The 26,070-nt window shown below is 37.9% G+C and overlaps 1 protein-coding gene across 2 annotated transcripts in view; it reads left to right on the forward strand.

Moving 5' to 3' along the window:
• PSPC1 (paraspeckle component 1) overlaps positions 1-26,070 on the forward strand; it is a 115,223-nt gene that overhangs the window by 36,365 nt on the left and 52,788 nt on the right. For both annotated transcript variants that reach the window (XR_008374664.1, XM_053564067.1), the window contains exons 5-6: positions 8,825-8,909; positions 19,776-19,881. Coding sequence is in view for 1 of the 2 variants with exons in the window: in XM_053564067.1 (XP_053420042.1) it covers positions 8,825-8,909; positions 19,776-19,881 (191 nt within the window). In the remaining variant the exon portion in view is untranslated. The remainder of the gene's footprint in view (positions 1-8,824; positions 8,910-19,775; positions 19,882-26,070) is intronic.

Consider the following 26,070-nt stretch of genomic DNA (forward strand, 5'->3'; position numbering starts at 1 on the left):
GCCCTTGGTAGAGTGCCTTGGCTCACAGCAACCTCAAACTCTTGGGCTCAACTCATTTTATTGCCTCAGCCTCCCAAGTATCTGGGACTATAGGCGCCCACCACAGTGCCTGGCTATTTTTGGAGAGAAGGTCTTGCTCTGGCTCAGACTGGTCTCGAACCTGTGAGCTTAGGCAGTCCACCACGCCTGGCCCTTTTATTTAGAGAGAAACAATATTTTTTATTTTTTAACAGGATGAAAATTTGATCATTCGTCTCTAAATCCTTTCGGTAATTCTCATTTCCTTTGCAAAAAGTCTATGGGTGAGTGGGGGGTATATATATATATATTCATTCTATTTAGTAAGTTGCTAGTCAGTAAATGTTTATTAAGGTGTTATCAAATCACTGAATAATTGTGCTAATGACAAATTTTATCAAAATAAAACAAAATCCAGAAACTGGTCAGACATTTCTGGTTTCATTTGTACCCTAAACCTGCCAGTTCTGTAAGTTCACTCTTGTAACAAAATTGAATTCATGAGTATCTATCTTACAGTATGTTTAAAAGAGAAACTAAGCCTCTTATTTCACAGAAAATTGTTTTTTAAGATAAAGATACTAGGCTTGGCATCTGTATCTCAGAGGTTAGGGTGCCAGCCTCATACACTAGAGCTGGCGGGTTCGAACCCAGCCCAGGCCTTCCAGACAACAATGACAACTACAACAACAAAATTGCCGGGTGTTGTGGTAGGTGCCTGTAATCCCAGCTACTTGGGAAGCTGAGGCAAGAGAATTGCTTAAGTCCAAGAGTTTGAGGTTGCTGTGAGCTATGATGTCATGGCACTGTACTGAGGGCGACATAGAGGACTCTGTTTCAAAAAAAGAAAAGATACTGAGTCATTGGCTATTGATGCTAGAAGAAAGATCTTAAAGTTTATCCCACCCATCCAGTGTTTTTGAAATTATGTTACTTATCAGAATCATTTGGGATATATATATATTTTTTTTACGGTTTACTTTTCTAAGGCCTTTGCTTGCTGTTAACACTTCTGTTCAATATGAATCATTCCGTCTTATAACTTGGTAGCCACTTCTCTTCTCTTTGCTACCTTGTTTTCCTGTTATCTACAGTCATGCTGTTTGTAGGAGATAATGTTGATTAGATCTCAAAGCATCTGTACCAAACATTTGTTGCTGCTACTGACAGACAGTAGTGTAACGCCCATTAATTCAACATATCTTTAAAGTCCGTTTTAAGAAACACACTGTCTTAGGTACTGAAGATTATGGGATAACAAAGAACATTTCCTTAGACCTCATAGAGAGTTTTCTTGTGAGCTTTTTTGCCTCACAGCTGAAGGATTTTAATTTTTGAAGTAGAGAATTTTGCAAAGTTATTTCCTGTGATTTTAAATTTCATTTATTGTGTGTTTTTATTTAAAGTCCTTGTTCACAACATGTTGGTTTGTATTATCAGAAAATGACATTACTTAGTGCTGCGGTCTCTATCCCCAGGGCTGCTGCCCACTGCTGGTCCATGGCCTGTTAGGAACCAGGCCGTACAGCATCACCACCTCCTTTTCCTGCACGCACACACACACCCACCCACCCACCCCCGCGCCTTGGCCCCAATCCATGGAAAAATTGGCTTCCATGAAACTGGTCTCTGGTGCCAAAAAGGTAAAGAGGTTGGGGACCACTGGCTTAGTGTACCATATTCCTTGTTTCTGGGTTTACTTCTGAAGAAGTACATGTATTTATTTTAGCAAAAGTCTCCCATTAATAAATTTATTTCAGTTTTAGTTTGATTAAAAAGAAAATCTCTCTCCTTTTTACTACATGATTTGATCTTTCTTTCTTTTCTCTTTCTCTCTCTAACCCTGGGTAGAGTGCTGTGGCATCATAGACCACAGTAGCCTCCAACTCGAGCTCAAGTCATCTTCTTGCCTCAGTTTTTTTTATTTTTAGTAGAGATGGGAGTCTCCATTTTGCTCAAGTTGGTCTTGAAAGGGAGCTCAAGCAATCCACCTGCCTTGGCCTCCCAGAATGCTAGGATTACAAGGTGTGATCCACTGTGTTCGGCTTTGTCCAGCATTTCTAAGGGTGTATTCAGATTGAGGAGGAATTTGAGTAATCTTAGTTCTGTAGAAACACATATTATGACATATATGTGTAGTAGAAAGCTCAAATAGTACAGAAAGCTATCCCCTCTTTCCTACCTTCTTCTTTCTTAGAGGAATCACTTTTCTGTATTTAATAGTTTCTTTTGTATCTTTTAATGAAGAAAAACTTACATGTCAGTAGATGTGTATTCATTTATAAACCTAAATAAACTATTTACCTTTTTCTGTACCTTTTTCACTTTTTACCTAAGGATGTAATATGCCCTTTTTTTAAAATGGCTTTGTGATATTCTATTAAATAATTAGTTTGACTCATCCTCTTTTGATTAAGATTCTTGGTTATTAAAAGCAGTACTATAATGAAAATATATTTATATATCTGGAAAAAATCTTGTGAATGTTGATTCTTTTTTTTTTTTTTTTCTTTTTTTGTAGAGACAGAGTTTCACTTTATTGCCCTCAGTAGAGTGCCGTGGCATCAAACAGCTCACAGCAACCTCCAACTCCTGGGCTGAGGCGATTCTCTTGCCTCAGCCTCCCGAGTAGCTGGGACTACAGGCGCCCGCCACAACGCCCGGCTATTTTTTTTTTTTTTGGTTAGGCAGACCTGTAGCTAATTGCTTCATTTGAACTTTACTGATATTTATTTAGTCCTTTCAAGATCCACATTCTTTTTTTTTGAGACAGAGTCTCACTATGTCGCCCTTGGTAGAATGCTGTGGTATCACAGCTCATAACAACCTCAAACTCTTGGGCTTAAGCAATTCTCTTAACTCACCCTCCCAAGTAGCTGGGACTACAGGCAGCCACGGCAACACCCGGCTATTTTTCATGTTGCTTAGCTGGCCTGGGCTGGGTTCGAACCCGCCAGCCTCGGTGTATGTGGCTGGTGCCGTAACCACTGTGCTATGGGTGCTGAGCCCGGGATCCATATTCTTTTATACTTTTTACAAGTTATTTTTATTTCTTCTCCCCTCTCTTTTTATCACCGTGGGAGATAATTCCTGAATTATCTTTATTATTATTTTATGTTACCTTTGTTACCATAACTTACGTAATTCTCAGCAGAAAGTTTTAACTCTTCATCAGATACTTATTTTAGTTTTTTTAGGGACAAGGTCTTGCTGTGTTGCCGAGGTTGGGAGCAGTGGCCTGGTCTTGGCTTCACTATATTCTCAAGCTCCTGGGCTCAATCGATCCTCCCACCTCAGCCTTCTGAGTGGCTGGGACTATAGATATAAGCCACTGTACCATTATTTTGCTGGTATTCTTTCCCTTTCCACTACTGGATTTTTCTTTAATATATTACAATTTTTAATGTATGCCTTTGAACTTAATAAGTGTAATAGAAGTGTATTTTATTTCCTATATGTGATATCTTTTGATCCTGACTACCAAAGAAAAAGAAAGAGGAAATAGGTATATTATGGCCCTCCTTCTCTTTTTCTGTGAGTGTTTGTTATTTTGCCTCTAATTTGTCTGTATTTGTGACACTGACTTAATATTCTTTAATCATAACTCTCAGGTATGTTTAAATGTTAATCCCATTTTAAATAGTTTTAGGAATGGCTTTTTTGTTCATAGCTTTATCCTCTCTTGATTGATAAAGGCTCATAGTAACAATATTCTTTGAACTCTTGTATTAAAATATTGTCAGTGATCGTTGTACCTTAAACTGGCTCTTGAGTGGGGTATAATTCATGGGTCGTTTTTTCTCCTTTCTTAAGTTTGTTGCAGTTTGGACAGGGCTGGGTTTGAATCCGCCATCCTTGGTATATGGGGCCGGCGCCCTACTCACTGAGCCATAGGCACTGCCCTTCCTTTCTTAGGTTTGTTTTCTATTACTGTTTCTGTGGGACAGCCTGAATTTTTGTTTTGTTTGTTTTATATTTTTTCTCTTGTCAAAGGAAGAAGAGAGTTTTATTTTTTTCCCCTAAGACAGGGTCTCTCTTTGTGGCCACTGGCTAGAGTGCAGTGGCATCATCATAGTTCACTGCAACCCGAAACTTAAGCAATCCTTGTGCCTCAGTCTCCCAAGCAGCCGAGTCTACAGATGCATGCCACCTGTGCCTACTCATTTTTCTGTTTTAATAGAGACAAGTCTTGCTCTTCCTTATGCTGCTCTTGAACTCCTGAGCTCAAGTGATCCTCCTGCCTCAGCCTTCCTGAATGCTAGGATTATAGGCATGAGCCCTTATGCTGGGTCTGAATTTTTATCATACATGCTTTATTACTTTCTATCTGTGCATCCTTGTATTCAAAATATATCTTGTGTGCCATAATAGTTTAACATTTCCTTGAGACTAAGATATCCCTATTCAATCTATAGATTCAAATCTTGCATTTTTAGAGAGGAGAATTCTTAAAAGGGATACATTCAGTTTTTATGACTTGCATAATAGTAAATTGAGAAAGCAGTTTTATCTGCCTTGCACAGTGGCTCATACCCGTAATCATATCACTCTGGCACGTGGAGGCAGGAGAATTGATTGAATCCAGGAATTTGAGGTTACTTTTATCTAGGCTGGGGCCCTGGCTCTCTAGCTTGGGGCAATAGAGTTGAGGCTCTGCCTCAAAAAAAAGTAAAGAAAAGAAAGCTCTTTTCTCGAAATCTAGCAAATCAAACTTTTTTTGAGACAGAGTTTCACTTTGTCGCCCTTGGTACAGTGCGCTGACGTTAAAGCTCACAGCAAACTCAAACTCTTAGGCTCAAGCAATTCTCTTGCTTCAGCTTCCCAAGTAGCTGGGACTATAGGCACCTGCCGCAACACCCTGCTGTTTTTAGAGATGAGGTCTTGCTCTAGTGTGTTCATTAGGTTTCCATTTTTTTGCTTTCACAAAATTAAAAAGGCTTAAATTTTGATGTTTTGCTTAAGAAAAATTCTTGGCCAGGGTGGAGGCCAGAGTTTGAGAGTAGCCTGAGCAAGAGTGACACCCAGTCTCTGAAAAAATTAACTGGGTGTTGTGGTTGGCACCTATAGTCCCAGCCACTTCGGAGGCTGAGGGCGAGAGGATCACTTGAGCCCAGGAGTTTGAGGTTGCCGTGAGCTATGAAGCCATGGCGCTCAACCCAGGGTGACAAAGTGAGACTCTGTCTCGAAAAAAAAAAAAAAAAGGAAATTCCTGAGTGATTTATTGAATCGAAGGAGAAAATACCTCTAGTTGTTGAAATTTTTTTTCTCTGTAGGATATTGTTGTGGCAGTGTACAAATGTATAAACTTCAGTGAAATTTTAGGAACGTTAGGTATTAGCACATTAAAAAATATATAATTTAGTTAGTGTAAAATTGTAGTTTGTTTTCAGGTTTTAGTTCTCCTAAGTATCTGGTAATCGCTTATGTGATAATTTGAGCTAGTTCTACCAGTGTTAGAGATGAGGATAAATTAAATAAAATTAGGTTAAATCACCTTTCTCAAATTGAATAGTAGAAGATCCAGTTGTCAGAAAAGGAGGATTTATGTTCTTACTCCTTTTCATGGAAAAAATGTAATGTATATTTTTTAGTCTCTTATTTAAGAGTAGCTAATTTTATGGCAAGTGGCGCCGTAATCACTTGTAGTACAGTGGTTAGGGTGCCAGCCACATACACTGAGGCTGACTTGTTTGCAACCTGCCTGGGCCAGGTAAACATGAATGACAACTGCACCAAAAAGTAGATGGGTGTTGTGGTGGTTGTCTGTAGTCCCAGCTACTCAGGAGGCTGAGGCAAGAGAGTCACTTAAGCACAAGACTTGGAGGCTGCTGTGACCTGTGCCACCACGACACTCTACTGAGGGGGACATAGGCTTTGTCTCAAAAAAAAAAAAAAGAGTAGCTAACTTTCAAAACAAGCCATAGATAAAATTGTTACACTATATATTGATTGTGATTGACTTTCTTGAATTAGTAGTGATAGGAGGATACTTTTCTGAATTGGCTGTGTTGAAATATTTCTTCTTAGAAATATAAGTAGATTATTTTCTACTACCTGTAGCATAATTGCATGATAGTTGTGTGGTTTTCAACATTGGTTACACAAATGGAGGCCTCAGAGGAGCTTCAAAAATTAATATGCTTTGTACATATTCCAAGAGAGATTGATTTGATTGGTCTGAGGCTATAAGATATTTAAGTAATTCTAATTAGCATTTGAGCTTGTGAACTAATGTTACAAAGGTTTGAAATCATAGTTGTCTTTACTGTTTTTTATGATAGTTAAATGTTTTCTTCATTAGCATGTTATCAGAGTCAACTGGAAATGCATATTTTTTAAAGTTTCCCAGATGTGTCTGATCAACCAGGTTTGGACTACATTTTGGAAGTAGCTTTGGAATAAGGAGAGAATTGGGCACAGTTGAATCATGTAATAGCTAGTTGTCTGAGCCAATTTTGTAATCTTTCTGAATCTTTCTTTTTCTTTGATAAAAATTTATATATAATTCAATCTATTTTTAATCTAGAAATTAAAATTTTTATTTATTATTATTTTTGTTTGGTTTGGTTTTTTTGCAGTTTTTGACCGGGGCTAGGTTTGAACCCGCCAGGTCTGGCATATGGGGCCAGCGCCTTACTCCTTTGAGCCACAGGCACCGCCCTTATTTTTTATTATTATTTAATAATACTTAACCTTGCCCTTATTTTTTATTATTATTTAATAATACTTAACCTTATGAGGTTATGATGCCTGTCTTGCTGTGGTTATGATGGTAGGGCTGTTGGCACCTTAGATTAACTAGCTATTGTATTTTGTATGTAAGTCAGCTGTTGAAATATAGGGATTTATTAGGAAGGATTCATTTGAGGCAATTTATGTTTATATTAGAAATTTCAGATAACATCATAAAGATAAAAGGAAAATACAGGTAACCAACAATTGTGCCACCCAGTGTATTTTAATATTTTTTATACAAATGTATGCACACGTAATTTTGTGCTATATTATAGATAAAGATTCTTAGCTTGGATTTATTTATTTATTTGTATGCAGTCTTGTTGGGTAACCTGTGGTAGGGTGTAGTGGTGCCATACCTCACTACAATCTTAAACTCTTGGGCTCAAGCAATCCTCCTGAGTAGCTGGGATTACAAGGGTACACCATGAAAAATTTTTCTGTTTTTTTTTTTTGGAGACAGAGCCTCAAGCCATCACCCTGGGTAGAGTGCTGTGGCATCACAGCTCACGGCAACCTCCAACTCCTGGGCTGAAGCGATTCTCCTGCCTCCGCCTCCCAAGTAGCTGGGATTACAAGCACCTGCCACAATGCTCAGCTATTTTTTTTGGCTGCAGCCGTTATTGTTGTTTGGCTGGCCTGGGCTGGATTCGAACCTGTCAGCTCAGGTGTATGTGGCTGGTGCCTCAGCCTCTTGAGCCACTGGCGGTGAGCCAAATTTTTCTGTTTTTAGTAGAGATAGGATGTTGCTTTTGCTCAATCTGGTCCGCAACTCCTGAGATCAAGCAATCCTCCCACCTCAACCTCCCAGGGTGCTGGGATTATAGGCGTGAGCCATGGTGCCTGGCTTTAGCCTCAAACATTTTTAGCTTGGGAAGGTCATATACTATTTCTCAGACGTGTAGTATAAATGTACTTTTCATTATCTTACCTTACTCTAAAATTTGAGATTGGTGATAATAAGAATGCTTTTTTTTTTAATTTTTTTTTTTTTTTTTGAGACAGAGCCTCAAGCTATTGCCCTGGGTAGAGTGCTATGGCATCACAGCTTACAGCAACCTCCAACTCCTGGGCTCAAGCGATTCTCTTGCCTCAGCCTCCCAAGTAGCTGGGACTACAAGTGCCGCCACAACGCCCAGCTATTTTTTGGTTGTAGTTGTTGTTGTTTGGCAGGCCAGGCTGGATTCGAATTGCCAGCTCTGGTGTATGTGGCTGGGGCCTTAGTCACTTGAGCTACAGGCACCCAGCCAAGAATGCTTTCTGTTGTTGAAAACAGTCTTGTTCACATCAGTAATTGAGCCTGGTTTTTACCTTTGAAAAATTCTCTCTTTTTCCACTTCTTCCATTTGTGAAGGAGGAATCTTACACTAATTGTGATGGGAAGTTTGTTCTTTGGGTTTTTTGTAGTGCCCTATCTATTCCTGTTTGATCTGGTTCTTAAGTGCCCTCTGCTGTGGTCCCTCAAAGCATCTTTGGGGGTTTGCATTTGCTGCTGAAAAAAATTAGTTTGTTTAAAAATTATGAATAAAAACCAGTTAATATAGCATTTATTGTGTTCTTGGTATGTGCCAGGTCTTATGTTAAAACAGTTACTACCCCTTTTAATTTCTTAGTATACAGAGGAATTTTATTACTCTTTTTATACACAGGCTCAGAAGGGATATTAACATGCCCAGAAAGGATATTAATTTGATCACACAGCTTATATTCTTTTTTTTCCCTTTTATTAAGTCATATACACATATATCGTGAATGCATTTATGCATTTGTGGGGTACAATGTGTTGATTTTTTTAAATACGATTTGGAGTGCTTACATCAATCTAATCAACATAGCTTTCACCTCATTTACTTAATTATTGTGTTAAGACATTTATGTTCTATTGATAGATTTGACTTGTACCCTTGCAATATGCTCTGTTATATTCTTTCATTATAAAATGATTAATAGATATATTGCCAATGATAGAGAATGTGTATGCTTATTGATGTAAAAATATAGAAAGAAAAGCTTTAATAAACATTAAAGTAAACATTTTAGTCAACATTAATGTATAATCAATATTTTACAGATCTAATGAGACGTCAAGAAGAACTGAGACGCTTGGAAGAACTCAGAAACCAAGAATTACAAAAACGAAAACAAATACAACTGAGGTAAAAGACCATCATTGTAACACAAACATGAACTTTATTTTTAAATTTCAAAGTATTTAGGGGGTACAAGTGTTTTTTGTTGTGCAGAGGAATTGTATCATGCCGAAGTTAGGGCTTTCAGAATACCTGTCACCAGGCTTGAGTGCTGTGGCTCAAGCCTCTAATCCCAGCACTCTGGGAGGCTGAGGCGGATGGATTGCTTGAGCTCAGGAGTTTGAGACCAGCCTGAGCAAAAAGTGAGACCCCCATCTCTACTAAAATTAGAAAAAACTAGGGCGATGCCTGTTGCTCAGTGGGTAGGGCACTGCACTGTATACTGAGGGTGGTGGGTTCAAAACCGGCCCCGGCCAAACTGTAATAACAAAAAATAGCCGTGCATTGTGGTGGGCATCTGTCTTCCCAGCTCTTCGGGAGGCTGAGGCAAGAGAATCGCCTGAACCCAGGAGTTGGAGGTTGCTGTAAGCTAGGATGCCACAGCACTCCACTGAGGGTAACAAAGTAAAGCTGTCTCTTAAAAAAAAGAAAAAACTGAGGCAAGAGGATCCCTTGAGCCAAAGTTGGAGGTTGCTGTGAACTGTGACACCATGGCACTCTATCCAGGTCAACAACTTGAGTCTCTGTCTTAAAAAAAAAAGAATACCTATCACCAGAATAGTGTACACTGTGACTGGTAGGGAGATTTTTGTCCCTCACGCTTCTCCTTCTTTCTTAGTTTCCCATGTCCATTACCACTCTTGATGACCTTATATATTGCTGGTTTCGGTTCCACTTACAAGTGAGAACATGTGGTATCTTTTTTCATTCCTCACATTTCATTATTCCTTCACTTAGGGTAATGGTCCCCAGTTCCATCCAAGTTGCTCTAAAAGACATTATTTCATTCCATTTTATGACTAAATAGTACTCCATGGTGTATGTGTGTTTTCTTTATCCACTCACCAGTTGATGGGCATTTATGTTGGTTTCGTATTTTTGCAATTGTGAATTGTAGGACAATAAACACTTTGGTACAGGTGTCTTTGTTAAAAAAGAGACTTCTTTTTCTTTGGGTAGATATCCAGTATTTGGATTGCTACATCAAGTGGAAGGTCTACTTTTAGTTCTAGATGGATGTATTTGAATTTCTCTTAGTTTTTATTTTGTCATGTATGTAATATACTGTAATTTTCTTTATGCATCTTTATGCTTTGAATAATTTATTTAGAAAAGATTTCTAGATGTGACCTCATGGTAAAAAGGGTATGCACATTTCAGCTCTCAATACATAGTAGATAATAATGATAGCTAAGTTAAAATCTTTTAGGTTAAAGTAAGGAAGTTGGGAGAGTGGTTAATCCATGATGTATAAACAAAAATTGATAGCTTTCCTTTTCCCTGTAATATTTAATTGTAACATATAATGGGATAAATGTTTTAAAAATTATAGTAATTAGGGAGTGTTGTGGACAGAGCTATGATAGGTGAAGCAAATGTAGAATTTGGATTTTTAAATATTTATTTTAAAAATACTAAGTGCTTGTGGTAAGAAATAATGCGTTCATGGGAAAGTAAAGAATTGAAATCTGTGAATTAATCTGAAGCTTCTCCACAGTCTACAGATAAGTGGTATTTAGTATATTTCAGTGTACATTTGTCTTTGCACTTGGTTTTGTGTATATATATATATATTTGTTTGTATATGATTTTACTGTACTCAAGTTATTCTCAGATACGGTACTCAGGCAGCATCCGCATTCTTACCTAGGGAATTGTTTGCCAAGTCTCAAGCCTCCCAGCAGAACCACTGAATCAGAAACTATAGTGGTGGGGCTCAGCCACCTAGAATCCTCTAGGTAATTCTGATGCACCTGAAAATTTGAGAACCACTATTGTACACAACTTTCCACCTTTTTCAACTTTATTTTTCTTTCCTTTTTATGTAAACAACCTTCAAATCTCTTCTACTTTCACAAAGAAAAGGAAACATCCTCTCTGCCAACACAAAACCTTACCTAAACCCAGTTTTTTCCTCTTATACTTTGACTTGATGGCTAGGCTTTTTGAAATGGTACCTTACCCTTCATGTTCCCCCCAAAATAGAAAACCAAGCAGAATGTGAGATGGAACCCAAAATAGGGCACAAAAATAATAATAAATGACTATTACAGATGAATAACATGATCACACTGAACGGGGATGAAGAAGAAAATAAGGTTTCTAAATAACTTTGGAAAATAGTATCTTTATTAGACACCGTAAGACTAACGATGAGAAGAACTATTTATAAATTCTATTATCTAGTTTCGGGTATGGATTACAGTTTTAAAATTATGTGTAAACTTTTTTGAGATGGAGTCTCATTCCCTTGCCCAGGATAAAGTGCCATGGCCTCAGCCTAGCTCACAGTAACCTGAAATTCCTGGGCTCAGGCAATTCTCCTGCCTCGTCCTCCCAAGTAGCTGGACTACAATGCCCGGCTAATTTTTCTATTTTTAGTAGAGATGGGGTTTCACATTGCTCAGGCTGGTCTTGAACTCCTGACCTTAAGCAATCTTTCCGGCTAGGCCTCCCAGAGTGCTGGGATTACATGCATAAGCCACTGCACCTGGCCTGTGTGTATACTTTTTAAGTGAATAAATAAGTAGATACAGTTTGTCTGTATTCACATCCATGCATTCAAGCAATATTCTTTCCAAACTATTTGGAAAAAAAAATTTTTTTTGTTGTCTGTACTGAATGTGTACAGACTTTTCTTGTCATTCTGTAAACAATACAACATAACAATTATTTACGTAGCCTTTACTTTGTGTTAAGTAGTATAAGTAATCTAATCTAAAGTGATTTAAAGTATATGGGAGATCCAAAAAGGATTTAAAGTATATGGGAGAGCTGGGCATGGTGGTTTGTGCTTGTGGTACCAGCACTTTGAGAGGTTTAGGCAGGAAGATCTCTTGAGCCTAGGAGTTTGAGACTGCAGTAAGCTATGAAGATGCCACTGCACTCTAGCTCAGGCTCTGTTTAAAGAAAAAAAAAACAAACAAAAATAAAGTATATGAGAGCACCAGGCTTGGTGGCTAATGCTTGTAATTTAAGTGCTTTGGGAGCCTAAAGTAGAAGGATCTCTTGAGGCCAGGAATTCAAGACCAGCCTAGGCAACACAGCCAGACCTATTTTTTGTTAATACAAAAAATAAGTTATCTCAATACTGTGATGCATGCTTGTAGTCCTAGCTACTTGGGAGGCTGAGCTGGGAGGACCACTTGAGCCTAGGATTTTTTTTTTTTTTTTCTTTTCTGGAGACAGAGTCTTACTTTGTTACCCTTGGAAGAGTGCTATGGCATCAAAGCTCACAGCAACCTCAAACTCTTGAACTTAAGTGATTCTCTCGTCTCAGCCTCCCAAGTAGCTAGGACTACAGGCACCCGCCACAATGCCCAGCTATTTTTTTTGTTGCAGTTGTCATTGTTGTTTAGCTGGCCTGGGCTGGGTTCAAACCTGCCAGCCTTGTTGTATATAGCTGGCACCCTACCCACTGAGCTATGGGCGCTGCCCTGAGCCTAGGATTTTGAGGTTACATGAGACATGGATATGCCACTGTACTTTAGCCGGGGTGAGAAGTGTCTGATCCTGTCTCTAAAAGAAAATAAATTATATGGGAAGATGGGTGTGGGTTGTCTGTAAATACTATGCCTTTTTTAAATCAGGTACTTTAGTATAGATTTGAGTATCTGGGGAATTTCTGGAACCAATCACTTATGGGTTTCTGATGTATGACTGTGTATCATAGATAACGAAATCCAGGATTCTCACTCATTTTTGCGGAAAGATGAAGGGCTTAATTACAGATGAATAGCATAATCGCACTGAAAGGGGATGTGGTGTTGGTTTGGAATCAGAGTTATAATTATGAACTCATTGGTTTTTAATATTGACAGATGCGGAAATATAGATGTTAGTTTATATATCTGGGTTAATATATGTACATATACTGTATGTTCTATCCACTGAGAGACCTTGGGAGAAGTGATGCTTCAGTAAACAATGAGCACATCTAGTACCCAGATCTTTGTTGTTTCTAAGCACCATTACCTAATGAAAGGAACTATAGGTTTTTTTGAGATGTGATTGATTCTAGGACTGAAAAACCAAGATGACACTGAGTATCTTATGTCACAGAGTAAGAAAGTGCTTAAAAAGAGTAGAGCTTGTCAGTAGAACCCAGGATTCAGCTGGATTCAGCTGGGTGTAGTAGTTCCTGCCTGTATTTTTAGCACTTTGGGAGCCATTCTGGGTTACATAGTGAGATCCTGTCTTTACAGACAAAAAAATTAGCCAGACATAGTGGTGTTCACCTGAGTTCTAATTGCTTGGGGAGGGTAAGGCAAGAGGGTTGCTTTGTAGTAAGCTCTGACTGCACGACTTGCACTATAGCCTTGGTAGCAGAGTGAAACCCTGCCTCAAAAAAAAAAAAAAAGAAAGAAAAGAAAAACAAAAATAAAAGCCCCAACCCACAGCAGAACAAAACATAAAGAACCTAAGATTCAACTTGAATTAGCTCCTAATAGTCAAACTGTAATGGTTTCACCAACAAAATAAAAAGGATATTACTAGATTTTAAATCAGAGAATAAAACATGCTGATAAAAGTCATTGAATAAATTAGGGAAGAAAGACAGCCATTCTTTATAGTGGAATGCTAATTAATGCAAAAAGAATGAGGTATTTAGAAAATAATCATTTGGAAAATATTAACACTATAGTAATAATTGCTGCAGACAAGGTTTTTTTTTTTTGAGACAGAGTCTTAATTATGTCCCCCTCGGCAGAGTGCCATGGCATCACAGCAACCTCCAACTCTTGGGCTTAAGCGATTCTCTTGCCTCAGCCTCCCAAGTAGCTGGGACTACTGGCACCTGACACAATACCCAGCTAGTGTTTGGTTGCCGTTGTCATTGTTGTTTAGTTGCCCCGGGCCGGGTTTGAACCCACCACTCTCGGTGCATGTGGCTGGTGCTGAGCCTGCAGACAAGGTTTATTGATAGATGCCAAAGTTGGTAGGCAAAAATTGAAGAAACAGTAATTTAAAATTAAGAATCCCAATAGTTCCTGTAATCCCAGCTACTCGAGGCTGAGGCAAGAGAATCGCCTAAGCTCAAGAGCTGGAGGTTGCTGTGAGCTGTGATGCCATGGCACTCTACCGAGGGCGACATAATTAGACCCTCAAAAAAAAGAAATCCCAGTAGTCACCACTATAACCGAATATCAAATCTCCTGTCACCTTTCTGTAATAAGACAGTTGATATCCAGAAGCTGCCTTTTTTTTTTTTTTTTTTTTAGACAGAGTCTCACTTTGTCTCTCTTGGTTGAGTGCCGTGGTGTCACATAGCTCACAGCAACCTCAAACGTCAAGCGATTGTCCTGCCTCAGCCTCCCTAGTAGCCCAGAAGCTTCTTGGGTAGGGTACAGTATCATTTCTGTGGTTTTCTTGTCCAGTATGTGTAACCTCATTCCAATCATGAGAAAACATCAGACAAACCGACATTGAAGGATGTTTTTACAAAATAATCATTTCTCTTTACTAGTATCAAATTCATAAAAGACAGAAAGACTGAACTGTTATCGCATGGAGGAGATTAAGGAAAAATAATGATTAAATTGCAATGTGGGATTCTGGTTAAGGTTGTGGAACAGAAAAAGACATTAGTGGGGAAACTTGAAATTTTAATAAGGTCTGTAATTAATTACAGTATTGTACCAGTGTTCATTTCTGGTTTCCGTGATTATGCCATAGTTATGTAAGATGTTAATATCAGGGATAGATATAGGAGTTCCTATATATAGGAACTTTGTACTATTTATGCAACTTTCCTGTATGTCAAAAAAATGTTAAAAATACAGAAAAGAGAAAGGAAAATAGTACTTTGGTATGGGGATAAAATAGAGAACAAAAGAAAAAAACTCTGTCATTATGGAACTTACAATAATATAGGAGTGAGGTAGACATTAGTCTGAATGATAGAGTTATTAAAAAGAAAGTAAAGTGCACAGAAATAGAATGGTGTGCTTATGGGATAAAACTAAAGAATAAGACTAGACTAAATCTCGTATAGGTTTAAGATATGTGTGATAACTAGTTTGCATACATGGTAATCTTTTATTGCATAATTTTTTTCAGTATTTAGATATCTCAATAAAAAGTGTATCAGATTCAATTTAAAATTCAGATAATCGAACATTAATAGTAAAAATATCTCAGTAATGATGGGTGACCTTTATGTTTGGCTAAGTTCTAGCAAATGGAGGCAATGATAAAAAATCTGTTAGAACCTCCTTACTCTTGCCTGGTGGCTAGGCAATTTCTTTTGAAATTAACTGTAAGAACCTTGATTTTAGAAATGGATTAACTTGTCTTAAAATTGTAGTTTTTTGTTTGTTTTGTTTTTTTGAGACAGTATCACTATGTTGCCCTCGGTAGGGTACCATGGCATCACAGCTCATAGCAACCTCCAACTCTTGAGCTTTAGAGATTCTCTTGCCCCAGCCTCCCAAGTAGCTGTGACTACAGGCACCCACCACAATGCCCAGCTATTTTTTTGTTGTCATTGTCATTGTTTGGCAGGCCTAGGCTGGGTTCGAACGCGCCAGCCCCAGTGTCTAAGGCCGGTGCTATAACTGCTGAGCTACAGGCACTGAGCCAAAACTGAGTAGTTTTGCAACATGTATAAAGGAAAGGAAAAATTGGTTGTGTCTAGAAACTTATTTCATACTAAGAATCATTAAATATATCTCATACTTTCAAGATAATTGTTACAATTAAATGGAAGCGATGACGTAAGATGGCTTTACTTGGCTTGGTGCCCGTAGCACAGTGGTTACGGCGTTGGCCACATACACTGAGGCTGGTGGGTTGGAACCCAGCCCGGGCCAGCTAAACAACAATGACAACTGCAACAAAAAAATAGCTAGGTGGTGTTGTGGGTGCCTGTAGTCCTAGCCACTTGGGAGGCTGAGGCAAGAGAATCGCTTAAGCTCCAGAGTTTGAGGTTGCTGTGAGCTGGGATGCCACGGCATTCTATCAAGGGCGGCATAGTGAGACTCTGTCTCAAAAAAAAAAAAAACTCCCCCAAAACCCAGCTTTACTTATTGTAAGTCAGATCTTGGTTTGAAGACAGACAAAATTAGGATAATACATTTTTTAGATAAATGAACAAATTTTGTTGCAGTATACAAGTTTCTGGTTTTCCATTTAATGCTACAGATAAATCAGTTTTTCATAGGTCACTTAAATCTTTGGAGCCTTTGGTAATACAAAAAGACAACAGAGATGACAGTTTGGGATGAACTGGTTCAATTTGTGACTTAATCATTTAGTTTTTTATTTTGTTTGATCACTTATTCCTTCTCTCCTCACCTACTTATTCACCTACCCATCCACTTATTCATTTCCTTAAGTTATTTGGCGAATTGTTACAACCCCCTTGTGATATCTTGGGCCCTGTCGTAGATGTGAGGGCATGGTATTGAGCAAAAACAGTAGGAAAATTTTATCTAGTAGGCATTGTAGCTTAGTGCTTAGGGTGTCTCAATTTTTTAAATCGTGCAAAAATGAGAAATACGCTTGTGACCTATAAATAATTTGTGGGCTTCTAAATAAAACAAAGTGTAGAATTGAGGGAACTCTTTGAATCTTTTCTGGTTCTGAAGGCTGCCAGAAGCAAGAAGAGGGAAAAAAAGAAAAAAATTAATTTTGTTAGTTTTCAATAAAACATGCAAAGGATGTTAAAATTTGTCGTAACTGTACTTAAAAGCTGTAATAGGAATACCATTTGTTTTTTTACTTGCCTTTTTTCTGACAACTACACTGTAGCACTTTCTTTCATGTTAGTAGATGCAGATCTACCTCTTTGTAACAATTGTTCCTGGGGGGGGGGGGTCAGTGAACCTTAATTGTCCTCAAATTGCAACTGATTAATATGTTTTCAACCTTTTACATTTGCCATGGGATAATATATTTGTGTGTACATGTATGTCACACATGGTGCACATATTTCTGTTACTGGGAATGGATTTGCCCTTTTAAAATTATGTGTTGGACTTTGGCCTCCAACAAAGTCATTGTGTCTTCAATACTCTACTCTCTCTGCAATTCTGAAGAATAAAAAGCCTGAAACCAAAAGTTTTTTCTCGTATCATTTATTGAGTGGAAGAATCTGTCATGAGTCTATTTGATGGCAAAGCTTGACTCAGATTCATGTTGTGGTTATATAAAACTTTTATTATTTCCAAGCAGTGTGAATTTTCATCTTACTACAGAAACATTAATGTGGTTAATTATTGGGTGCTGCCCCAAATCCGACTGGGAATATAAGTTATATTAGTATATTTTTTCCTTTTTTAAAAATGGGAAAAACTCTGAATTCGAACACATTTGGCATAAGAGTATTTTAATAAGGGAATTCTTATCCTGTACCTAATATACATTTTTAGGTATACGAATGTGAAAGTATTTTCTGAACAGTAAAATGTATGAAATATGTTAATCTCCAGGAAAAAGACTAACCAATTTACTTGAAGATTTTTTTTTTCTTTAAGGAATGTAATAGAGTTATATTTTGCAGAGTTAAACAGTAGTCTCAAAATAGTCCAGATGTTGCTTGAAATTTGTTAGGAACATTGTCTTTTTACTTTATGTGGCCTGACATAAGTCTTAACAGGGAAGTTTTTTGTCTGGCAATGGGAGAAATCACAATGTGTGTCTGTTTGTTTGTTTGTTTATTTATTGAGACAGAGTCTCAAGCTGTTGCCCCGGGTAGAGTGCTGTGGCATCATAGCTCATAGCAACCTCAAACTCTTGGGCTTAAGCTATTCTCTTGTCTCAGCCTCCCAAGTAGCTGGGACTACAGGTGTCTGCAACAATGCCTGGCTATTTTTTGTTGTTGTTGCAGTTGTCACTGTTGTTTTAGCTGACCTGGGCTGGGTTCGAACCCGCCAGCCCCAGTGTATGTGGCCGGCGCCCTACCCACTGAGCTACGGGTGCCGCCCACAATGTCTTTAGTCCACTTCTGTGTTTGGGGGAATGTTGTACAAAATAACAAAATGTCTTGAAATTTGAGAATTGTAATTCTCTATGTAGAAAAGTTCTTGTAAGAGTAATCTGGAGGCTCGGCACCTGTGGCTCAAGCGGCTAAGATGCCAGCCATGTACACCTGAACTGGCCGGTTCGAATCCAGCTCTGGCCCGCCAAACAACAATGACAGCCGCAACCAAAAAACAGCCGGGTGTTGTGGCAGGAGCCTGTAGTCCCAGCTACTTTTAGTCCCAGCTACTTGGCGGAGTCAGGCGAATCGCTTGAGCCCAGGAGTTTGAGGTTGCTGTGAGCTGTGATGCCACAGCACTCTACCCAGGGTGACAGCTTGAGGCTCTATGTCAAAAAAATAAATAAAGGATGTCCTATATGACATTAAATTAAAAAAAAAAGTAATCTGGAAATTGAGACCTAATTAAGGCGAATCAGTTTTATATAGCCTTCAGTATTTAAACTACTATTACAAATTTTTTTGGTGGAGGGCATGCAGGTTGAATATCCCTTGTTCAAAATGCTTGAGACTAGAAATGTTAGGGACTTTTTTCTTATTTTGGAATGTTTGTATTACATTTAGTAGTTGAATATCCCTATCCTGAAACCTAGAGGGATCCAGTGAGCACTTTTTTTTTTTTTTTTGGATTTTGGAACTTTTTGAATTAAGAATACTCAACCTGTATATATTTGAATTTGCTTTGATTTTTAATCTCAATATAATGTGAATCTGTTACTACTGATTTGGTTGTAATCCTGCATGTTCACATAGTGGTTTTTGCTTGAATGTACCTCCAGGACAGGGTTGGGCAAAACTAGAATAAGACTAAATATTTCGATCTTTGCAGGTCGTATCGTCTCTCAAGTATTGAACTGCTATAGACCCAAAGTGCCTATAGATAGTTCCATAAAGTAAATGGTTATCCTATAAAACTTAACTTTATAAAAACAGGTTGAGGGTTATAGGGGATTTTCTTATGGGGTTAATAAAAATGGTACAGAGCAGTTAATAAGGCTTCTGTTTGCACATACTGGGCTATCCAGGCATTGTAGTCTTTTGAAGTGATTTTATCTCTTGATGTGTTTTTGAGTGACTTTGAGAACTTTGCTATGCCAATGATATAGATCCTAGACTTTTCTCTTTTTATAGTAAGTGGGCATATGCTTGAGCTTTCTTGAACTCTTACTTTTTTTTTTTTTTGGTAGAGACAGAGTCTCACTTTATGGCCCTTGGTAGAGTGCCGTGGCATCACACAGCTCACAGCAACCTCCAGCTCCTGGGCTTAAGCGATTCTCTTGCCTCAGCCTCCCGAGTAGCTGGGACTACAGGCGCCCGCCACAACGCCCAGCTATTTCTTTTGTTGCAGTTTGGCCAGGGCTGAGTTTGAACCCGCCACCCTCGGCATATGGGGCCGGCACCCTACTCGCTGAGCCACAGGTGCCGCCACTTTTTTTTTTTTTTTTGCAGTTTCTGGCCGGGACCAGGTTTGAACCCACCACCTCCAGTATATGGGTCTGGTGCTCTATTCCTTGAGCAACGGGCGCCACCCCGAACTCTTAATTTCTTGAATATGAGCAAATAACTATCTGAGTTATATGTTGTTACTTTATTTGGTTAATCTTAGTTAAGTTACTTTATTTCTTTGTTTGATTTGATTTATTAAAGACGAACAAAATAGAAGGAAGGTAAATAAATATAAGATGTGATGGCCAAGCACTAATCACAGATTAGACAAAATGCAAATGAAATAAAATATTTAATTATGGCTCACATGTCATATTGCTGAAATTTTAGTTTGAAACATTTTTTAGACATGAAGAGGAACATCGTCGTCGTGAGGAAGAAATGATCCGACACAGAGAACAGGAGGAACTGCGGCGACAGCAAGAGGGCTTTAAACCAAACTATATGGAAAATGTAAGTAAAATACTAGTCAACTAAAATGCATTTTATATTTTCCAGTTTACAGTGGATATTTAGAATTTGGTTTATATAGTAGTATAATCTTTTTGCATTTATCATATTAAACCAGCAAGTTTCTCAACTTCTTACAGGTAGTGAATCAAAATTAGTTTCTGAAGATAATATTTATGTTTTATGAATTAAAATTTTTTTATTGATATTTTAAAAATATATCGTAATAAATTAGAGATTTTATTATATATGTGTCATCTCCACTTGAGTATTTTGTTTCTCTTTTACTATATACTGATAATTAAAAATAATCTTTAATTTTGGAAGATTTTTGACATCTACTGAATGAGACTAATATGTGGTCATAATCCAGCCTTAACAGTTACAAACACATGGCTAGTTCGGTCCTTCTTTAAATACGTCTGTTTTATTTCTCAAATTATCTTGTGTGAAATTCCAAACATAATTTCGTCAATAGTTATTTTCAGAATATATCTTTAAAAGATGAGCACTTTAAAAAAATAACTTTATTGGCTTGGTGCCTGTAGCACAGTGGTTACGGTACCAGCCATATACACTGAGGCGGGAGGTGGGGGTGGTTAGAACCCCAACCAGGCCAGCTAAAACAACAATGACAACTGGAACAAAAAGTAGCCGGGTGTTATGGAGGATGCCTATAGTTCCAGCTACTTGGGAGACTAAGGCAAGAGAATTGCTTAAGCCCAAGAGTTGGAGGTTGCTGTGAGCTGTGATGCCATGGCACTCTACCCAGGGAGACATAGTGAGACTCTGTCCCCCCATCACCCTCCCCCCCAAAAAAAAAAAACAAAAAAACACCTTTATGATATCTTTAAAAAATTGGCAATTCTGGACAGCACCTGTGGCTCAGTGAGTAGGGCGCTGGCCCGATATACTGAGGGTGGCAGGTTCGGCCCCAGCCCTAGCCCCGACCAAACTGTACCAACAACAACAAAAATTGGCAATTTTTTTTTGACAGTCTCACTATGTCTCTCTTGGCGTCATAGCTCACAGCAACCTCCAACTCTTGCGCTTAAGCGATTCTCTTGCCTCAGCCTCCCTAGTAGCTGGGACTACAGGCATCCACCAAAACGCCCAGCTATTTTTTGTTGCAGTTGTCATTGTTGTTTTAGCTGTCCCAGCCAGGCCTGGTTTGAACCTGCTAGCCTTAGTGTATGTGGCTGGCGCCATAACCACTGTGCTACGGGCGCTGAGCCTAAACATTGGTAATTCTTTATCATTAACTTGTTAAAGCCCAGATTTACCCAGGTCTTATAAATTTTTTTCTTTTGTAGTTGATTTTTTTGAATTTGCTGATGTCAGTCTATAGATTTTCCCTCTTTTTAGATTGTTTTTCCTTTTTTTTTTTTAAGCAGCAGCATTATTGTGTGGAGTATATCATTTCCAGATTTTGCTGATTATGTTCTTGCAGTGATATTTAACATGTTCCTTTATACTTGCATTTCCTGCACAATTAGTTCAGAGACTTGATCTTACCCAAGTTTTTGTTTGTTGGCGGGGTATGATAGTGGGACAAATAAGACTACCTCAAATTATTTTTTCTCTGGTGTCCAAAAGCCCTTCTGTGATTAAAGTTAAACTTTTAAAATTAGTTTCTGAGACTAAGCGTATTTATTCAGATCATTGGTGCTTTGTTTTTCCAGTCTTTTGTTCCTAGGAAATTAAAAAAAATTCTTTTATATAAAGAATGTACTCAGTAAAATAAATCCTAACTTGTATAACAGGAAGAAATTTTTATCTTATTATCAAATATCCATTGAATGAAAATTATGCAGCACTTGAATTCAATTGGAGATTTTTTTATTGTTTATAAATCATTCTACAGGTCTAATTTAATTGATTTTAATATTCTATTCCCAATTAGCTGACTTGTTTTTTAGTCATTCTAAATTTTTGTCGAATTATTTCTAGCATTATTTTTTTTCTCATGGAGTACATACAACACTTAGTGACATATTTTAAACTGTCGTCTTAGCTTTTTTGTTACATTTGAACATAAATCTTTTGGGTTTATCAATGTTGAGGGTATTTTACCTTATTACAGAAGAAAGTAAAAAGTTTAAGTTTTCTAGACTTATATTTGAAAAATGGTAATTGGTGTTTTTATCTTCAAATAGAATCCTGTATAGGCTATATATGATAACATTTTTTTAAGGAAACTTCTTTTAGAAGCTAAGGAAATTCTGCCTACTCCTTTTGTTTACCTGAATATTTACTAACGTGCTTGCGTATATAGTAAAAATCAATACAATGACCTTTCTTAATATTTTTTGGCATATTTTACATTTTTGGAGTAAATATGTAGCTATTTGTAATGTTATACATAAATAATCGTTTAGGGGATTAGGAGGAAATAATGAAAATGTATTTTACCAGATTGATTAAGTTACCTATGTCATAAATTCAGTTGCAGACTCCTTCCTTGAAATAATTTCAAATAATTTCATTATTCAAAAATGTTTATGGCAGGGTTTTCTATATGTTTAGTGGCATTTTAATACCTGTATAAGTTTAATACCTGTATAATTAAGACAATTTTAATTTTACTTTGCTGTCTTAAAATTTAAAACCTTACAACAGTTTAAAATAGAATTAATTGCAAATTCTTATTTACACATTTTTGTGTTTGAAATTTTTTTTAATGTGGGCAAAATTTTACAGATTAATTTTGTAATTAACTTTGAGACGTTTAATCAGATATTTAAATATACTGTGTTTATTGACTTTTCAAAAATGGATTGATTATTGTTTCACAAGATAATGGTCATAGAATAAGTGATAATATACTTAAATATTAACAGGCCTTTTTTAAAGTAAAGTTTGTGTTGCTACCTTTTGAAGCATCATAATAAAGTTTGGCTAGAATAGAAGTCAGCAAACTGTAACCGGGGATCACTGCTTGTTCTTATAATTCACCACCACAGAGATAAGGATGGCATTTGACTTTTTCAAGGGTTATAGTAGAAAATAAAAAAGAATACTAGAAACTGTGACCCCACTGTAATGGCGTTGGCCACATACACTGAGGCTGGTGGGTTGGAACCCAGCCCGGGCCAGCTAAACAACAATGACAACTGCAACAAAAAAAATAGCTGGGTGGTGTTGTGGGCGCCTGTAGTCCTAGCCACTTGGGAGGCTGAGGCAAGAGAATCGCTTAAGCTCCAGAGTTTGAGGTTGCTGTGAGCTGGGATGCCACAGCATTCTATCAAGGGCGGCATAGTGAGGGAAAGCACTCACCATGTTTGGACATATTTTTGTTAGCCTTCAGCTCAATCATAATTTTATGGTTATACATTTTTAAGAGTTTCAAGGATATGAGTCAGTTCTGCATCAGTTCTAAGTTGTTTTTATTTCATATTTTTTCCTCAAAAGTAAAACTTTTTTAATAATTGCTGTCGTAATTATAAATGAAACTTTTATTGTAGAATAACATACTTTTGACTGCCTCAAGAAGGAATACATTTTTATAGTGTGTTTTAATTACATACAAGTTTATCCTTACCGTAAGCAGATTTGACCATTTTCTACGCAGTGTTTACTAAGTTGAAGTTTCCTACTTACCACAGTCACATTTTAGAAGTGATTATTCTGGAAATAATGAGAATTTTATGACATCGTTGTGTTTTTTGTTGTTGTGGTTGTTGCAGTTTTGGTTGGGGCTGGTTTGAACCCGCCACCCTTGGTATATGGACTGGCGCCCTACTCCCTGAATCACAAGTGCCGCCCATGACATCATTTGTTTATAGTTGCCTTGTGATTGTTCTCACAATAGGCTGTTTCACTTACTACAGTTAACTCGTTTAAACATATAAGTACTATAGTGTATCACTCTTTATTTGTGGAAATAGTTTGTGTTGGAGTAAATTGCAGATTTTGATTGTATTTTTTATTTTTTATTTTATTTTATTTTTTGAGGCAGAGTCTCACTATGTTTCCCTCTGTAGAGCGCTGTGGTATCTGTCACAGGTCACAACAACCTCAACCCTTGGGCTGAAGCTATTCTCTTGCCTCCTCTTCCCACATAGCTGGGACTATAGGCACCCGCCACAACAGCTGGCTATTTGTTGTTGTTGTTGTTGTTGTTGTTGTTGCAGTTGTCATTGTCATTTGGCAGGCCCAGGCTGGGGGTGAACCTGCCAGCTCCAGTATAGGTGGCCGGTGCCCTAGCTGCCGAACTAATTCCAATGTTTTGTTGATGTAGTTTCTTAAAGTAAACTTTACTTCTTGGGTAAGTTTTTTTTTTTTTTTAAGGACAGAGTCTGACTCTGTTGCCCTGGGTAGAATGCCCAGGGTATCATGGTGTCATAGCTCTCAGCAACCTCAAACTCTTGGACTTGAGCAATCCTCTTACCTTGGCCTCCTGAGTAGCTGGGACCACAGGCACCTGTGACCGCGCCTGGCTAGTTTTTCTATTTTTAGTATAGATGGGGTCTTGTTTTTGCTCAGGCTGGTCTTAAATGCCTTGAGTTCTAGAGATCCACCCACCTTGGCTTCTCAAAGTGCTTGGATTACAGGCATGAGCCACCATGCCAGGCCTTGGGTAAATGTTAATGTCATAAAAATACACAATGTCAGTCTTATTCTAACTTTAGTAATTGTATCCTGTAGTCATGAAATACTTCTTTAGGAAAATTGAGGCAGAGTTTAGATTGTGTGCTGCTTAATTTTAAAATCTGAGAAGTTTATTTTTCTGGTATGATAAATAATGTTTGCTTTTTCAATAAGGAAAGAGTAACCCTCCAGATCTCTTTTTTAAACTAAATATATACCTGACTTTGTACTAAATAGTTTTTTGGTCTCATTTTAGTAGTTGGGAATAGTCTAAGGTATGTATGTAATAAACTTGTTATTGTATGCTTAAAGCAACAGTTTCAACCAGTTTTCTTTGTCAGAAGTGTTCTACTGTAGCACTCCTGGATTGGGAAAAAGGCCAGAAATAATAAGGAAAAGGAGTGAGAGGCTAATAAAATTCCTTTTCAAATGGCCATATTTTTCTTTTTCTCTCTCCTCTCTTTTTGAGACAGAATCTTACTCTGTTGCACAGGCTAGAATGCTGTGGCCTCAGTCTAGCTCACAGTAAACTCCCAGGTTCAAGTGATCCTCCTGCGTAGGGTACAGATGCTCAGCCACTGCAATGGCTGGCTGATTTTTCTGTTTTTAGTAGAAACAGTGGCTAGAACTGTTAAACTCAGGTATCCTTTATCCTCAGGTATCCTCTTGCCTTGGCCTTCCAGAGTGCTAAGATTACAAATGTGAGCCTGGCCTTTTCTTTTCTTTTCAAAAACAGTTTTTTTAAGAGAACTGTCTTGCCCAAGGCTGGGCTTGAACTCTTGGGCTAAGGGGTCTCTTGCTTCAGCCTCCACAGCCATATGCCACTGGGGCCTGGCAAGACAGTGTTTTTCAAACGCAAAGAATAACTATTCAGGGAGCATTTTAAAGATGTGAATTCTAAGTCATATACTTAGAAATTGGTTTAGCTTGTGATCTAGGTGGACTGTGATGCATTTTTTTGCTAAATCCATTAGTTTTGAACTTTATAACACAACTCTTGTACTTAAAAAAGAAAAATGCTAGAGATCTCCTCTACCAAGTATTTTGATTTAGTAGGTCTGGATTAGGGCCATGGGACCAGCATTTTTAAAAACCCTATACCTTGCTTGTCTTTTTTCTTAGCAAAGGTTGAAATCCACTGGCTATACAATGAAATGTAGTAGATGAATTTTTTTATGGATCCCAGGGAGTGTGACTGGAGAGCATGTATGTTGTGCTTTAACATTGGGATGGGGAGATTCATACAGATGACTATTTATTTGAGGCAGAATCCTGTTATGTTGCCTGGGTTGGAATGCAGTGGCTGTTCACAGATGTAATCATACTGTTCTGTAGCCTGGAGCTTCTGGGCTCAACAATCCTCCCACCTCAGCCTTCTGAGCAGCTAGTACTACAGGTGCATGTTACTGCACCTGTTTTTAGAGCACAGTTGAAATAGCACAGCATTTTATCTGAATAGTGTTCTGTGCAATTTGGGTGTAGCAACCTTGAATTGTTTGACTATTTGAAACCATGCCTTACTTTTTAGTCTTTTTTTTTTTTTTTTTTGGCGGGGCCTGGGTTTGAACCCGCCACCTCTGGCATATGGGACCGGCGCCCTAC

Source organism: Nycticebus coucang, chromosome 15 (assembly GCF_027406575.1).
Source record: "Nycticebus coucang isolate mNycCou1 chromosome 15, mNycCou1.pri, whole genome shotgun sequence".
NCBI lineage: Eukaryota > Metazoa > Chordata > Mammalia > Primates > Lorisidae > Nycticebus > Nycticebus coucang.